General features: G+C 45.5%; 1 protein-coding gene and 1 long non-coding RNA gene across 4 annotated transcripts in view; one reads left to right on the top strand and one right to left on the bottom strand.

Annotated features, from left to right (window-relative positions):
• Positions 1 to 16,586, top strand: part of dennd1a (DENN/MADD domain containing 1A) — a 168,485-nt gene that overhangs the window by 6,651 nt on the left and 145,248 nt on the right. For 2 of the 3 annotated variants that reach the window (XM_061061403.1, XM_061061402.1), the window contains exons 6-23: positions 146 to 215; positions 1,010 to 1,090; positions 3,232 to 3,285; positions 3,441 to 3,551; positions 3,823 to 3,923; positions 5,080 to 5,125; positions 5,210 to 5,311; positions 5,398 to 5,523; positions 6,555 to 6,656; positions 6,775 to 6,862; positions 7,057 to 7,097; positions 7,259 to 7,330; positions 7,642 to 7,698; positions 7,996 to 8,154; positions 8,392 to 8,456; positions 8,895 to 9,032; positions 9,821 to 10,067; positions 11,133 to 12,766. In XM_061061403.1, the coding sequence (XP_060917386.1) occupies positions 146 to 215; positions 1,010 to 1,090; positions 3,232 to 3,285; positions 3,441 to 3,551; positions 3,823 to 3,923; positions 5,080 to 5,125; positions 5,210 to 5,311; positions 5,398 to 5,523; positions 6,555 to 6,656; positions 6,775 to 6,862; positions 7,057 to 7,097; positions 7,259 to 7,330; positions 7,642 to 7,698; positions 7,996 to 8,154; positions 8,392 to 8,456; positions 8,895 to 9,032; positions 9,821 to 10,067; positions 11,133 to 12,164 (2,692 nt within the window). In that variant the 3' untranslated portion in view covers positions 12,165 to 12,766. The remainder of the gene's footprint in view (positions 1 to 145; positions 216 to 1,009; positions 1,091 to 3,231; positions 3,286 to 3,440; positions 3,552 to 3,822; positions 3,924 to 5,079; positions 5,126 to 5,209; positions 5,312 to 5,397; positions 5,524 to 6,554; positions 6,657 to 6,774; positions 6,863 to 7,056; positions 7,098 to 7,258; positions 7,331 to 7,641; positions 7,699 to 7,995; positions 8,155 to 8,391; positions 8,457 to 8,894; positions 9,033 to 9,820; positions 10,068 to 11,132; positions 12,767 to 16,586) is intronic. The other variant, XM_061061404.1, reaches the window with a different exon arrangement.
• Positions 1 to 16,586, bottom strand: part of LOC132992231 (uncharacterized) — a 154,236-nt gene that overhangs the window by 34,440 nt on the left and 103,210 nt on the right. The window lies entirely within an intron of this gene.

Genomic DNA, 16,586 nt, shown 5'->3' with positions numbered 1-16,586 from the left:
CTGAGAGGCAGCATCATCGACTGCTTTTTTGCAACCAGTGTCGCACCCTGCTGGCTGTTGGAGAGAATGCAGGTTTTAAGACCCTGGATTGTCTTCTTGAACACAGTCTGTATGTAAACTAATGGAACCCTCTGTGTTCGCTCAGCTACCTGCCGTGGTTTGAAGTCTTCTACAAGCTGCTGAATATCCTCGCCGATTACACCATCAAAGGACAGGTGAGTCGTGTCACGGCCACATCTCGTCCTGTTTGCCAGAGGAGGTCACACTCCTGAAGAAATACTTTTACAAACACTCTTTTACTCTGTGATTTAATTTTAAATCTTTACTGCTTTGATCATTATTCTATCGGGCTGATCGACTTCATTCATAAATCTGTTGGTCACTTTCTTCACTTCATGTGCGGCTCTCTGTCGTCTCTCTGGAGCTAAATTTAAACTTCCTGTTTTTAAGTTCCTGTTTTCACATCTCTGGTTTGTTGAGTTGGCTTCAGATGATGAGCAGCTTGAGTCAGTTTGAATTAGTTTCCATATTTCCCTCTGTAGTGGATATCAGCAGCACGTTAACGACAACAAGCTTTAAGCCTGAAAATGACAGAGACGGCAGTAAAATCAGTCGAATGCTTTTTTCAGACCTATGCTAAACTCTTGAACACTTTCTCACAAAGAAAGACGCTGGGGGCTGAGCTTTTCTCCACACGGCCCCTTGCTGCAGCAAACGCTCTCTCCTCATTGAAAACAATTTAAAAAAAGATGTAGACACTCTGACTCTGTTTCTGCTTTGTCATGTCCTCCTGAGCCCCCCCCCCTCCCACCTCTCTCCTCTGAATGGGTTTTTATGTCCCAACTAAACTATCATCTCATTATAACATTACAGTATCAAGACAAACACGACGTCATCTTTTTAAATTCTTTAAAGTTTGTCCTTCAGTCAACTTTGATGTTGGAGTTTTAAGTTTGTTTCATGAGATAAAATAACCCGTGCACCTGTCCTGAATGTTTGAATGTTTCAGGAGAGTAACTGGCAGGAGCTGCTGGTGTCTCTACACACTCTTCCAATCCCCGAGCCCGGAGTCCCCGTTCATCTGGGTGTGGTGAGTCTGACTTCAACCTCCAACAGAGATCTGATTGCGTGGTTTTTGAACTACCTCACTGACCGACGGCAATCAGTGAACCTGGGAACCATCCACTCTGAGTTTCTTCCAATCACTAAGGGTGTTCCACAAGGTTCAATCTTAGGCCCAGCCCTTTTTACAATTTTTATTAATAAAACTATTCCATTATTATCTAGCGACCATTCACATGCTCACTTCTATGCAGATAATACAATATTGTACTGTATTACTAATTCTGCTCAGCTTGCCATGGAGAACCTGCAACATTCCTTTAATGTTCTCCAAGTTGCACTTAATGACATTAAATTGGTTTTAAATGCTCAGAAAACTAAATGTATGTTGTTTTCTAGGGCTAAATGTGAAACTGATAATAACCTTCACATTACCACCCTGCTAGGATCCATTATCGAGAGAGTTAAAGACTATAAATATCTCGGTATATGGATAGATGACAGACTAACATTCAAACTTCACATAGATAATCTCAAAAGGTTAGTTACCTATATAGAAATAAATAAAATTTCCCTATGTTCTGTCGGAAAAGGATAATTGAAGCAGTTTTTCTTTCAGTTTTGGATTATGGTGATGTAGTCTATAGGCATGCCTCTTCCACTACGCTAAAGCCCTTAGATGCTGTTTATCATTCTGCGATTAGATTCATCATCGGTGATAGCTACATGACTCACCACTGCATTCTCCATAATAAAGTTGGTTGGCCCTCCCTCACTGAGAGACGCAATAACCACTGGCATCTTTTTATCTATAAAGCCCTTACTGGAAAGCTTCCATCATATATCACCTCATTGTTAAATCTGAACCCTGGTCCATTTTTAACCTGCTTGAGTGAGAGGCTGGTTCTCCAGGTTCCTCATGCCAGGACTGACCTGGGGAAAACTGCTTTTAGTGTTAGTGCTGCAAACTCCTGGAACATTTTACAACAGGACCTGAATTTGAGCACTTATATCCCTTATGGACACTTTAGAAATATTATTTTTAACCGCCCAATACCTGACTGTAACTGTTTTATTTGATTTTAATTGCTGACTTATCACTGTAGTAATTTCAAGCTTTTAAATTATTTTAGTGTATATATTTTATTGTTCTTATTGCTCTTTTTTTGATTTTATTTTCTGTAGTAGCTTTATCTCATTTCTCGTTGTTTATCATTTATGTATGTTTTCTCGGCATCATTGTAAATGGGGGTCACCCTCAATGATCTCTCCGAGAACTTAAATAAAGGTTGATGTTGATTTAAGAACAGGAAACTAAACTCCACTCAAGATTCAGAAAGACTCACAGCATAGACATGAATTTATCTTTACAGTCAAAATTGAGCCTGTGAAGGTACGAGCATACAACGAAGAAATATCAACAAATGTTATTCTCGTCAGCTCGTTCCTACAGGGCAAACAAAGACTGTTAAATAAAAGTACTCTCTCTTTGTAGCTTTAAAGGTCCCATATTATACATAATCCACTTCTCCATGTTTCTCCAACTCGAATGTGTCTCTAGTCTGTCTACAAACCCCCCAATGATGAGAAAAGTCCATCTTCTCCATCTTTTGCCTGCTCCACTTTTCAGAAAATGTGTTCTCAAACAGGCCGTTTTGAGATTTTCCCTTCATGACATCACAAAGGGCAGTAACTCCTCCCCCAGGTGGGTGACACTCCCACAGCTAGGTGTTTGTTCTGCCCTCTGAGTCTGCCTTCTCACCGTAAACAATAGGACATGGAGTGAGAAAGCCTGAGACACCCAAGCCCTTCCAGAGAGGGGGCGTGGTCAGACACAGCTCATTTACATATTTAAAGGTACAGACACAGAAACAGCCTGTTCTGAGCAGGGCTGAAATAGAGGGGTTATAGACATGATCAAATACAGACTCAGAGTGGATTTAGAACAAGAAACTTCACACACATGTTTTGAGGAGCTCTGAGACTTATTTACACTGATGAAGAGGAGGAGAATATGTCACCTTTAAAGGATCTGTTACCATTTGTGACACCCGTTATGTCTTTAATTCATTCTGACCCTGCAGAAACAGGCTGCCTGAGCGTTGTGGGGACTCTCCTCCTCTTGTGCTCACAAACACTGATCCTGTTGTGTTTTTTGTGTTTCTGCAGCATTCCTTCTTCACTGTTCCCGACACAGGGGAACTCCCCAGCATACCTGAGAATGTGAGTGCTGTCATTTCACTAACGATCAGAGATATTACAAACAAACACCCTGAGCTCCTTGAGTTTCATGTCCATATCATCGATACTGAATCTTAAGTTGTTCTTTACCTTCTCCCTGACTCTGTCCCTCTATCTCTTGTTTTTGACGCCTGCAGAGAAACCTAACAGAGTATTTTGTAGCAGTAGACGTCAACAACATGCTTCACCTGTACGCCAGCATGCTTTATGAACGACGAATCCTCATCTGCTGTAGCAAACTGAGCACTGTAAGTCCACCCACCACCTCTTTTTAAAGTCTGCTAAAACTCTGCAAGTCTTTTCTTAATGAGCAAGTCAGACAGTCTGTGAGCTGCGTTTATGATGCACTGACTTCCTGTTTTAATAATTAAATAATGCAGTCTTTAATATCTGTAATAGTGTCAAACAACCTGATCCATATTTAATGTCTACATATGAGAAAATGCTGTTTTAGAAGTCAAGATAAAGATCTAACGCTGTGTGACGTCACACACAATTTTTAATATATTTGATCCACAGTTAACCGCTTGTGTCCACGGCTCTGCAGCCATGATGTATCCGATGCACTGGCAACACGTTTACATTCCTGTCCTGCCTCAACACCTGCTAGACTACTGCTGGTGAGTAACCGTGGTGACCATTCTGACTGCACAACTGTCGTAGCACAACTTCAAAGTCAAAAAAGCGTTGAGATGTTGTTTTAAACTTTTGTATTGTTGCATCGCTTGGAAGCCTGAAGTTGACCAATAAGAACAGACGTCGGAGGCTGGTAAACAAGTCGTAAAAATCTCAGGGAGGTGTCGGTCTGCTGCGGCGTCTGAACATTTACAACCAGTCGGTCCTGAGGAGAGCTAAAGGCCCTGAGACCGGCGCCCTAGTTTTTGCAGTGTGTCCAGCTCCGTCGCTAACCCGTCAGCCCAAGTCTGCCTTATTTCAAGGAATCACTGTGATTGGCTGTTCAGCTAAGCGAATCAGTGCATGAGAAAAAAACGGAAGTGGAGAAAGCAAGTTTCAACTTTTTATCAGACATTATTCTCGATTAGTAGTACCTACAGCGGTGTAAAAATGGTCTTCTCGTATCATAACGGTTTATTTATCCTCATTCTTCTCCGTCCTCGTCCTCTTCCTTTTTCCCCTTTTTTGGAATGACGATTACAGACTACCGCCGCCTGCTGGAATGGAGAGTTATTTCCTCTCATGAGCAGAACCTACGTGGTGGTTGGTCGTCGGCTGTAGTCTTTGCGGTGTGTTCAAGTGCAACTTTTTGACCAAGACAAAAGGCGACGTGAGGCGACGCCACTGTCAGTGACTAGTTCTTTGCCATCTGCTCGGTGTGTCAGGGCCTTAAGTCCATACTGGTCTGCTCAAATCCCCCTATTCACAGTGTGTTTGACCTTTGACCTGCAGGTCTTCACTTTAGAGCTCCTGTGAGGAAAACTGAAAGACTATGAATGTGAAATTCATATATTAAATAGCAACGAGCCCAACGCCCAAATATGAACATAAATCAAACAGTGTTCTTGCCTTCATCGCTCAGTAACATTTCAGCTGCATAATTAACATTAAGGCTTTAAAAAAACTCTGTCATTAAAACCGTCATGCACATGCAGCTTGAAGTTTATACTCAACATTTCAAGACCTTTGTTTGAAGAGTAGGATGATTTTCTGCTGGGTGAAGCTGAAGAGGCCCATCTGACCTCTGCTGTGTTGAAGTGGAATAAACAGCTGTTATGTTTGGAACAGATGTTGTAACTCTGAAAGTGTCTCCTGTCTCAGTGCCCCCATGCCCTACCTCATCGGAGTACATTCCAGCCTGATGGAGGTAGGTGTCCAGATGAAACCAGAACAGACGTTTTGACTCTGCTTCAGCTGGTACTGAAATGCTTCTTTTGTCTGCTGCTCTTAGAAAGTCCGAGGGATGGCTCTGGATGACGTGGTGGTCCTGAACGTGGACACAAACACCCTGGAAACCCCGTACGACGACCTCCAGAGTCTGCCCAACGACGTGGTGAGACGCTGCAGTGTTAAATTTTAAAGGAAACGGTCCAGTTTGAACTTTATCGGTTCTAAAGACTGTGCGTCTACATCCTGCAGGTTTCATCTCTAAAAAGTCGTTTGAAGAAGGTTTCCACGACAACGGGAGACGGTGTAGCTCGGGCGTTCCTGAAGAGTCAGGCGGCTTTGTTCGGCAGCTACAGGAACGCTCTGCAGATCGAACCGGTCAGTACAAACTGCACGGGAGACAAATGTGATGAACGGAACAAGAACGAGGTTATTAGTTCATTTCTCTCTCATTGCTTGTTTTGGTGGACAATAAAAATAAAAAGAAGTGCTGTTAAACAAAAATAAAAACTTAAAACCCACTTTAACACCACCTCGCTCCTGTCAATATGAAACTAATGATTGAGGTTGAGATTGAAGTTAATCACTTCTACCTCGTTAAATTGGGGTTGACATATCAAATGAGCACTCAAGAGCAGGGTTGGTAATTTCCTCCAGATCCACTTTTTAAGATTCTGGTTGAAATTGTCTTGACAGTCCTTGACGGTCCTGACAGAAATTAATAACTCAAAATCTGTCATCTGTATCAGTTGTAAGTCTGTAAAAACTTCGACCAATGTCTGCCACGAGGTACCAATCTGATGAACCAATCACAAGCCTCCATGTCTCCCTGCTCACTCTCTACCTCTTGAGTGCTCTAGCCCACACTCAAAGCACGCCATTGATGTCTGAGTTTATACTGTGAGTTTACTTATCGCTGAATGAGACATGAGACGACGTAGTTTCTACACAATGCAAGAGATAAGCTGAGGTCCACTTCTGGACCAACGGTGCTTGTGTATATAGGGGGGGGGGGGGGGGGGGCGTGGCTTTAGAGGGAGCACTGAGGGAATGCTACTTTCAAAATCATGGTAGTTTTTTTGAAAACTACCAACCCTGCCTTTCATAAAAGCGCCACCATCTGGCTTATTGGGGACCTGCATCCTTTCATTCTTAGAACAGCAAAAAACATAATTCATAACATAAGTTTTCGTGCAGAGTTTAATTTCTCTGACTCTTAGAGCAAATTAAGAAGATGGTGAATAATAATAATAATAGCAAACAGGTAAAAAACTGACTCGAGGTGTGACACTTTGGGTGTGAAAAGGAATTTAACTGGACCCTAAACATGAAGACAACGTGTTGTGGTTGTGGTTGTGGTTGTTGTTGTTGAGTTTTGTGACAGTCGTTGTGTTTTCTTGAATGTTCAGGGAGAGCCGATCACGTTTAATGAAGACACGTTTGTGAACCATCGTTCCAGTGCCATGAGACAGTTTCTGCTGAACGCCATCCAGCTGCAGCTCTTTAAACAGGTACACACACACACACACACACACACACACACACACACACACACACACACACACACACACACACACACAGTCTTGATCTCACCTTACCCTTCACTCGTGGTTTTGTTTCCTCCTGCAGTTCATTGACGGTCGGTTGGACTTGTTGAACGCAGGCGAAGGTTTCAGCGACATCTTTGAGGATGAGATCAACATGGGAGAGTACGCAGGTGAGGCCGCTCTCAGGTGATTTTATGTGATCGTTCTGGACGCAGTGAACACACCTTTAGTCCCAGAATGTCAAGAACGCACACACCGCAGTGTGTCTTCAAATGTTTCTAGATTTACCCGACGTTACTTCTTGTCCTCAGCGTGTTTATAACATGATGCTGCTAACTTGATCTTGTTGTGTCGCCCCCTACAGGCAGTGATAAGACCTACCACCAGTGGCTCTTCACAGTGAAGGTGAGCTGGGGTTACAGAGAGCGAGGGCCGGTAACCTTCGACCTTTAATCATGCTCTTTCAAAGTTTGTCCTGCTGCTGTTTTAGAGCAAACCGATAACTGATGGTGATGTGTGTGCAGAGATTTTTTACAAACTGATTTAGTGTGAACGTCTTCTGACAGAAAGGGGGCGGAGCCATCTTCAACACGGTGAAGACCAGGGCAAACCCGGCCATGAAGAACGCTTACAAGTTTGTAAGTACAGTCTTGTTTTATTCTGTAAAAGAACGGCTCCACTACACGGGGAACGTTTTGATTACATTTTGTTCTACAGCTGATCCCATCAAAGCTTTGACTTTAAGTTTTAGTTTTTGTCACTTCATCTCCACACCAAACTCAAATATCAGACAACATGAGACCTACAGGTTTTAGACCTGCACCTTGAGCAAGCTGAGACTCAACCTGGACCTCTTGACCTCGAACCCCAAAATTTCTTCATAAAGATTCTAAGAAAGTGAATCGTGTGTTCAGAAAATAATAAAATAAAATAATTTGTTTGTTTTCAGGCTAAGGACCACGCCAAAATGCGAATCAAAGAAGTGAAGAGTCGACTGAAGCAGAAGGTACAGAGCTCTACACTGAGGCCAGTAATCCTCTGATGTGATGAGAATTACACTTTGTTGTCATGGAAACGCTGGATCATTAGAGTGGGAGTTTTAAATCTGCACCTGCAGCTGTAACAGTTCATGCTCTCACTCACAAACCCCCTCAAACTCTCCTGACCTGAACTCCCTGAAACACCTCTGTAGCCGAGACGTGCAGCCTCCCTCCCCCTCCCTCTCCCCCTCCCCCTCCCCTTGCGGTACCATCTCTCCTCTCGCCTACGTCAACCTCCTCCCCCCTGTGTCCCCCCTCTACAGGAGCAGGCAGAGAACGGGTTCCCCACGACGGGGTCGGCAGTCATCGACGACGACGACAACACGGCCGGGTTCACCTCGTCTACAGGCGGCGCAGTCAGGAGGGAGGGGCCTCTGCGAACACTGGAGGACCACCGGCCAATCACTGTGCACTTTGGACAGGTAGGCAGGATGGGGAGGAAGGGTGAAATAAAAATACAACTACACACTTAGTGTCATCATAGTGCCCATGATGTCAGGAAAAAGCAAACATGGCGGAAGCAGGGTGGAGTATCAGCGAGAATCACTCCCCTCCCATGATTCCCCGCTGGCCTCGACGAGAGCCCCCTGGTGGTGGAGTTTACATACTGTGTGTTTAACGCTGACAGACTATAAGTGATTATTTTCTCACTTCTTCAGGCTCGTCCTCCGATGTTGCTGAAGAGGCCGAGCAGTAACGTGAGTCTGGAGAGCAGCGTCGACCAGTAAGCCCCTCCTCCTTTACATCCAGAATAACACATTTCAACCTCCATGTTCAGATAAACGATGACAGGACGAGAGTAAGAGACATTACAAGACGCACATAGTCACCTTTAAAACGTCTTGAATCTTGTTTTCTTGTCGGTCCTGATAAGATTTTTGCTTTTGTTCCCGTTTATCTCTGCCATTAAGATTTTATTTGTTGGTTTGTTTGTCCAAATTGTTTGTTCCTGTTTGACCTAACTGCACAGCTTCCTTTGAGACTCAATCTTAAACAACTAATCAAAGCATGTAATAAAATAAATCCTTATATAACAAATGAACTTCTGTTCTTACTCACCCTGAATCCGTCTCTTCTTATTTCCCACCTTTCCTTTATTCTAATCTTCTTGATTAACACGTGTGTGTGTGTGAATCTTTGTGTCTTCCTCTCCTGTCTGTAGCTCTCTCCGTCCCACTCGTCACTACACCGTCTTTCTCTCGGAGGATTCGTCCGGAGACGAGCTCCAGTACGACGACGAATCCATCTCTGCTTTGCCCGACAGCTTTCTCTTCTCCGCCCCCTTCGAGTGGTCGCCTCTGTACGCAGCTCTGTCGCTCCTTTCAAAACCTTTTATAACTCTTCCTCTTCTCTTTCTGATTTAACACGTCTGCACATGTTCCACAGGATAATGTGGTCCGTGTGCAGACGCTGACGAGAGGGTTAAAGGAAGATTGTGCAACATGTTCCACATAAATATATCATAAATCCAGTCTATCCTGTGTAAATGTGTCTCTGAGTCATGACTGTCTACAATGAGAGAGAAGCTCGAGTCCAGCTGGCTGTGTTGTTGTCAGAGCTGTGTTTACATGGACGGGACGGCCGGCTCCTCCCCTTGTGTATAAAAGCTGTTTTAGTCAAGAACTAGAGAGAAGAAGAAGAACATAATCACTGATTATTTGGATGTTAGTAAGAGTTTTTAGATCACGCTCATTCTGTGTCAGTTTACATGCTAACTAAAGAGCGCTAACATTAGCATGCTAACACAACAAAGCAGACCACAGGTGATCGCAGCTCGAGCAAAGGACAAGCAATAACATCTCATGTGACTGAGTTCTCACGTTAACAGTCTTGCTTATAATCTGTCAGCATGTTTGGGATCACTTCTAATTGGTTACAAAGAGGTCATGACCTTTACCTGATAATGTCAGACGTTAAGATTTCTTCAGCCTCAGCAAAGCATATATAGGTCACTTCCACGTTTATCGTTACAGCTACATGACAGCTAGATAGCAGACAGATACCTCATCTGTGAAAGCTACCAAGATAAATGAATCTATGAAGATATATCGAAGGAAACAGAAAGTGAAACCTTGTTTGTTGCTGCAGGCCTCAGCCGTACCGCTCCCTGAAGGAGGTCGAGCTAATGGAAGCTGATGATCCCGGTTTTGGTGCAGAGAGTCACACGGCTCCTCCCAGTCCGGTCACCGAGAAGTTCTCCAACATCAACCTGCTGGGGGACATCTTCGGCTGCCAGGACGAGCCCGACGGCCAGCACATGACCCTCGCCAAGAGTCTGGAGGACCTGAGGACCCCCAAAGACTCGGAGGAGCTGCAGGCCAAGTTCACCTACCAGGTCAGACGTCCGAATGCCCCGCTGCAGAAAGATGTTTAGATTCTGAAAGTGTTAGGTCTGCTTTTTGTCCAGAGGTCCAGTTTGAATAAAAATGCATTTTAGTTTGGAAAATTAAAATTTGACAAAACCCACAGATGACCATGAATCTGTTCACAGTCTCAGAGGAGGATTCATGTTGAAGATCTGAACTTCATTAAATGAAAAAAAAACTCTGCATGAGCTCTTCAGAGATTCATGAATCAAGAACTTTTTGTTCATATTCTTTAACAAAAAAAGATCAGAGAACGTTTTTTTTTATCTCAGATTGTTTCAGTTTTCTCACGCTAGCACAGGTAGAACCGGTCCATGTGCCTCGTTCATGAAGAGCTTTAGCCACAACACACACAAAAAAAAACCGAGCCAGGTGGTACAGGATGGGAGACCGATGGAGAGGCAGAGTTAGGGAAGGTTGGAGAACTGATGGTGTTTGAGAAATCTTTTTTAATGACACTTGACTATTTGGTCTAGCCCGATTCAGACTGCCGTTTCCAGGTCAGATATTTACGTCCCTGTGGCGTTTCACCTTCAATATGAATGTTGCAGAGGCATGAAGAGGGGATAAAGTGATCCCCCGCCCTCCCTCCTTCTGTTCTGTCTACAGGGGTGTTGGAGGGACGAGATCAGCTGAGCCAGTGGGCAGAACATCGCTGTGTGTGTGTGTATGTGGAGCTCCCGTTGTGCCGTGCTCTCTCACGCTTCTGCAACTCCGTAATGAAATGTGAATTCACAGACTGGGAGACTCAATAAGAATGTCTTAAAGCGTATTTATGGCGAAGCTTTGTTACTGCGCTGCGGTGGATTTGCACTATGGAAAGGGTTAATGTTTTAACCCACAGAACTGTAGAGGAACATCAGGCTTCATGATCAATCACGACCCATCACATGCGTTAATGCATGAACTGAAAAACACATCACACTTTGCACTTGTATGAATGATCATTTGATGTAAGTTTTTAGGTTCTAGGATCTTCTGAGCTGTTCAAATCCACGTCCAAACTGTAAATGGTTTTGGTTTTGTGTTTTCAGCGGATGGACCTGACAGTCGGGGAACACTCGCGGACTCTTCCGGGCCTCAAACTCTCCAACCTGTCTTACAACAAGCTGTGGAGCGTCGGAGCGGAGGAGTCCTCCCTGCCTGTGTCTGTTCCTCCGTCCTGCAGCAGACCTCCTTCTGTCCAGCTTCCTGTTCGGAGTGAAGCCCCCTCCCCTCCCCGAGACACCTCCAGCCCCGCCCCGGACCCTTTAGACCCCTCCTCCTCCTCTGGAAACATCACCATCCCACGCCCCCACGGAAGGAAAACCCCGGAGTTAGGGGGCGTCCTGGCTCCTCCTGGCGCTCAGTCTCGCTCTAAACCTGAGGGAGGGTCTACGTGGGGGGGGCAGGAGTTCAGACAGGCCTTGACCTTGAGCACAGATGGAGACTTGCTGAAGCCCTCCAGGCCTGAGGAGGACAACATAGACCTGATCAGCCTGCTGGACCCCCTGAAAAACTCTACTCTAGCCAGCTCCGCCCCCCAGAGTGATGGTGTGGGTGTGTCCCCATCGTCCTGCAAACCCCCTCTTCCCCCCCGGCCGTATCCTCAGGGCTTGCCCCCGTTCCCCCTGCACCCCCAGGTATCACTGAACCCCTTCACCCCCTCCATGCAGCACCCGTCCCCTCAGATGCACTACGCCCCGACTGTCAGCGGGAACCCCTTCAGCTCAGTCTACAGACCCCCACCTGGCTCATATTTACACACTCAAACCCCCCCACAGTCCTTTTCCTCTTTACCAGGACTCTACAGACAGCAATCCCCTGGGGGGTCCACTCTGCCCCCCACATTTGGACTGATCCCCTCAGCCTTCCCCACCTGCTTGCCCCCCTCTTGCTCAAGCGACCACGCCCTCTCCAGCCTGGCCGGCCCCACGCCCTCCTCCTGTACCAAGCCCCCCCGCACCGAGGGAGACTCTCAGAGCGCTCAGGATCTGTTTGGGGATCTGCTGACTTTAGCGAAGCCGGCGACCCCCCAGAAGAAGAAGGTGGAGGACCTCAGGAGGAGGTGGGAAACGTTTGACTGAAACCTGTGAATACACACTGACACGCCCCGCCCTGACCCCGCCCACCCTGACCCCGCCCCGTCACTACACACCTTTATCATCACTGCAGTGTCAGGACCTTCTGTTGCAGTAAACAGTTCACACAAACGATGAGACGTCTAAATTCAGTCTGAAAATTTGCTTTGCCAAAGGTTGCAACGTCCTAAATTAGATGAAAACTAGTTATGAATTCATTTTAAAATAACTCTGAACCTCAAAGAATATCAGAATGTGCTTTACCAGTTTCTTAAAAGTTGATGATGTCACAACAGAAGTACTTGAATCAATCATTTCAAAGGAGACTGAGTTGACAAAATGTTCCCTACTTTTGATAGCGTGTGTTTTAAAATGATACAATCTGTTATTTTAATGATCAAAAGTACCAAAGCTTTCACAAACTGCAGATCTTCACTTAGCTTTAAACCACAAGAGAGAGAGAGCACCGTCTACATTGTTCAAATACATCGGCAACATTTTGGCACCATTTGATAAGTTTAGTAGGACAGCAGACGTTAGAAGTTGTAGAACTGTACTTTTTATCAAGACTGCTTTTAAAGGAGCAGTATGTAACTCTGACCCCTAGTGTTTAAAACGGGTACTGCAGTTTAAATTCTAAACATTGTAAAGAGCTGTCTCCCCCCCGCCCCCCTCCTCTCTAGAGTCGATGCTCACGCAGGTCGCCATGTGATAAACACTGAAGCTTCAGTGTTTATCCAGCTCTGCATCGGTCTGTAAACCTTTCTGTGTTCTAACCTCTCTCCATTTTTCAAAATCATCTCCAATATTGATCCTAGTTTGAGCACGTTTCTGCTCGTGGAGCTTATTAGAAACATGCAGAGGCTTTTTAGGTCGAGTACAATCACTTCTATCTGAACCACTTCTCTTGCCCGCTTCCATCGCTGCAACACCTGTTGACCTGATAACTGCTCTCATATCTGACAAACCGAGGACCTTGCCATGTTTTGTTCTCTAGTCCAAACAAATTCAGAGCATTCAGGACCAGAATCTTTTGTTTGGTGACTTTTGCTCCAGAAAAACGAAATGATTTTCTCTTCCCTTGTTTCTGATTTACTTGTTGCAGTAGAGTCGTGCATATGTATCACAAGTTGTGCATAATTTCCTGCAACAGAAGGTTCTGATCGCCACCCTACACACACACACACCTCCCCTCCCCACCACCATCAGCTCTGCTGCTGACCAGTGACAGACAGGAGAGTATGTCGGTCCTCAGCTCCTGGACTCACCTGAAGCCGTCTGAGGATCAAATGAATTAGGATTAATTTTGTTGTTTTATTCCCACACACAGCAGCGTCCTGTGTCTGCAGCTCTGTGTAAGGTCTGCACTAAACTAAGGTTGTGTCGTTGTTTGGTTACCACGGAGACGGACGGTTCATCTTAACTAGTAGAGTGTAACATCCAAAAAAAAACCAAAACATAATCAGAACAGAAATCAGGTTTGAACTTGACGTGACCAATCAGAGAGCAGCGTTTCTCTCCCTGGTGACACCAAACAGACCTCGCTGCTCCTCCTCATCCTTTAAGTAATCACACCTTTCAAAACCATCACCATGACAACCAGAAGTCACACCTACTAGACGGCAGATTCTAGGTGTCAGATTTAAGCCGGTGAAACACCTTAAAAGTTAGCAGAGGGTAAACTCCGTCCTGAATTAGAAATGATGTTCAAACTAGGCGACGTTTGAGCTCACACTGATCTGCAGACACACACACAGAGCTGCACACACACACACACACACACAGAGCTGCACACACACACACATACACACACACACACACACAGAGCTGCACACACACACACAGAGCTGCACACACACACACACACAGAGCTGCACACACACAGAGCTGCAGACACACACACAGAACTGCACACACACACACACACACAGCTGCACACACACACACACACACACACACAGCTGCACACACACACACACACACACACACACACACACAGAGCTGCACACACAGAGCTGCACACACACACACACACACACAGAGCTGCACACACAGAGCTGCACACACACACACACACAGACTCTCTGTCCCTAACCCTTGAAGACGTTCTGATGCCAACAGTTCTCTCTGACTAAATGCTAACTGGATTTGCACAGCAGCGCCTCTTGTCTTTAACAGCACCACGTTAGCGTAGCATCAGTGTAGATCTGTGGTTCTGAATATATCATGCAGTGTTTCCTGAAGAGGATAAGTGTCGCTCTGATAACGGGGTAGTCCTGCTGATTAGCTCGTATTGCTTGTGTTAGCTCCAGCTGATAGCGTTATGCTCCAGTAGCTCCAGAGTGCGGTGCGTCTCCATCCTGCAGTAACTTCATGTTTTTTTAATGTTTGCTTTGTTTTTTTTACGGCCTTCATGATGAAATCCGGTCTGTCTCTCTCTCTCTCGCTCGTCCGTGAAATGTTTTGCCTCCTTTTTGTTTTTTATAAAAACAAACTTTGTAAGACCCTGACGTGATTTTCAGCATCAGTCCGATCCGTTTTTTTGGACACTTTGAAAAAAACGTTATTGTAAATTCTGTTGGCTCGTTTTTGCCATTTCTGCTGCTCATATCTGCACTATGATTTCCTTCTGTTGTTTTTTGTTTTGTTTTGCCTTACTAAACTGTGTGTGATTGGCTGGTGGCTGCTTCTTTAAAATCACAAACTGTCTCCCGCCTCGTCTCGGGGGCGTTCATGTGTCGAATGCCAAAAAGTCCTTCTGGCTTTAAAAGCTGTACAGGTGTCCTTACTGTTGTGTGCGTGTGCGTGTGCGTGTGCGTGTGCGTGTGCGTGTGTACAGATGACACTATCTTTGTTCTAAGACGGATTAAAGAGTGGTGACTAGTATGTTAATGTCATCAGAACATGTCACATTCATTTGATTAAAAATACACGACTCACTCTGTTTCTGTCGAGCGACCAAACATTTATTATGTTGTTGTTTGTTTTTGTTTTTTTATGGCTTTTTGTGCCTTTAATGGAGAGAGAGAGGACAGTGGATAGAGTCAGAAATGAGAGAGAGAGAGTGGGGAATGACATGCGGGAAGAAGACACAGGTCGGATTCGAACCCGGGCCGCCCGCCTGGAGGACCATAGCCTCCATACACCAACCACTGAGCCACCAGCGCCCCACCTTGTTGTTTTTTAAAGTGTGACAGTGACCCAGGTCCACGCCGCTCTATGACCACGAGAACGGCCCTTCAGATAGGATGGGCCCTGCGCTCGCCACTAGAGCTCAGAAAAGTGATCTGAGCTTTTCTCCTATTGGACACGCAGAGGTGACATCACGCAGCGAAGTGCTCAAATGAAGAATTGTTCATTTCAGCGCAGCGTGCACAAACGGCAAGCAGGACTTTGCGCTGCGCTCAGCTCGGCGGGGGCTCGTTGCCGGAGCAACACATAGACAACAAATGGGCTCGACAGCGGCAAGCAGCGAGCGCCCACCACGTCCTTTCTGACAGGCCCTACAGACTTCAGAGGTTACCTTGGTGTTTTACTTCAACAGGTCCATGAACAGTAGCACAAGAAGATTTCAAATATTAACCGACATGAGGACAGATTCAACTGATTTTTAACTTTATCATCCTCTGATCGCACACACGTTAAGATTCAGCCAGACCGCGAGACCACACACCTGTTTAAGGAGAAAAACAGACATGGAGGACGATGGACGTTGTCAGCTGGTAGAACAAGAATATGGCTGAGAAGACGGTGTAGGTGCTTTATGATTGCTGCTGTGAAAGTACACATCTGACTGGTGACGCTTCCCGGTCTGCTCGCTCTCATTGGCTGTTGCTGGTATTCCGTCAGAGGCTGCCTGACCTAGACATATCAAACATGTCTGATATTTATGATTCCAGATCGGGGAGGCTCTGACTCCATCAGGAGCGATGTCACCTGTCTGTTCCTGCAGGGGGCGCTGGAGTCCCATCGATGGCGGTCTCCATGCTGGAAATGCTGTCTCAGTCTAACTTTCAGTCAACCTAACGACAGACTGAGAGCTGGAGCTGAGGCGGGTTTTAAACCTCCTGACAAACCGTTACACCGCGCCCACCTGTCAATCAGGTCAGCTACACGCCTTATTGTGAATAACTCTTATCCTTCATCAAATCAAAACTGATGAGTCATCAAAACATTCACCTCCCGTACAGTGTGTGTCAATCGAGACATGAGCTAATCAGACCTGTTTGTTTTTTTGAACCAGGCTGTAAACATGTTAATCTCTGCTGTAAAAACAGACTTTTTAGAATGGGTGTGTATGTGACTTCCTGTGCTTCTGCAGCCAGCCTCTAGTGGACACTCGAGGAACTGCAGGATTTTACACTTCAACATGAGCTCGGCTGCACCGGCTTTGGATTGGATGATGGAGGATGATGTCGAGGTTTGAGA

Source organism: Labrus mixtus, chromosome 17 (genome assembly GCF_963584025.1).
Source record: "Labrus mixtus chromosome 17, fLabMix1.1, whole genome shotgun sequence".
NCBI classification, from domain to species: Eukaryota; Metazoa; Chordata; class Actinopteri; order Labriformes; family Labridae; genus Labrus; species Labrus mixtus.
The sequence above is the reverse complement of the archived record's forward strand: the minus strand, read 5'-3'. Positions and strand labels throughout refer to the sequence as shown.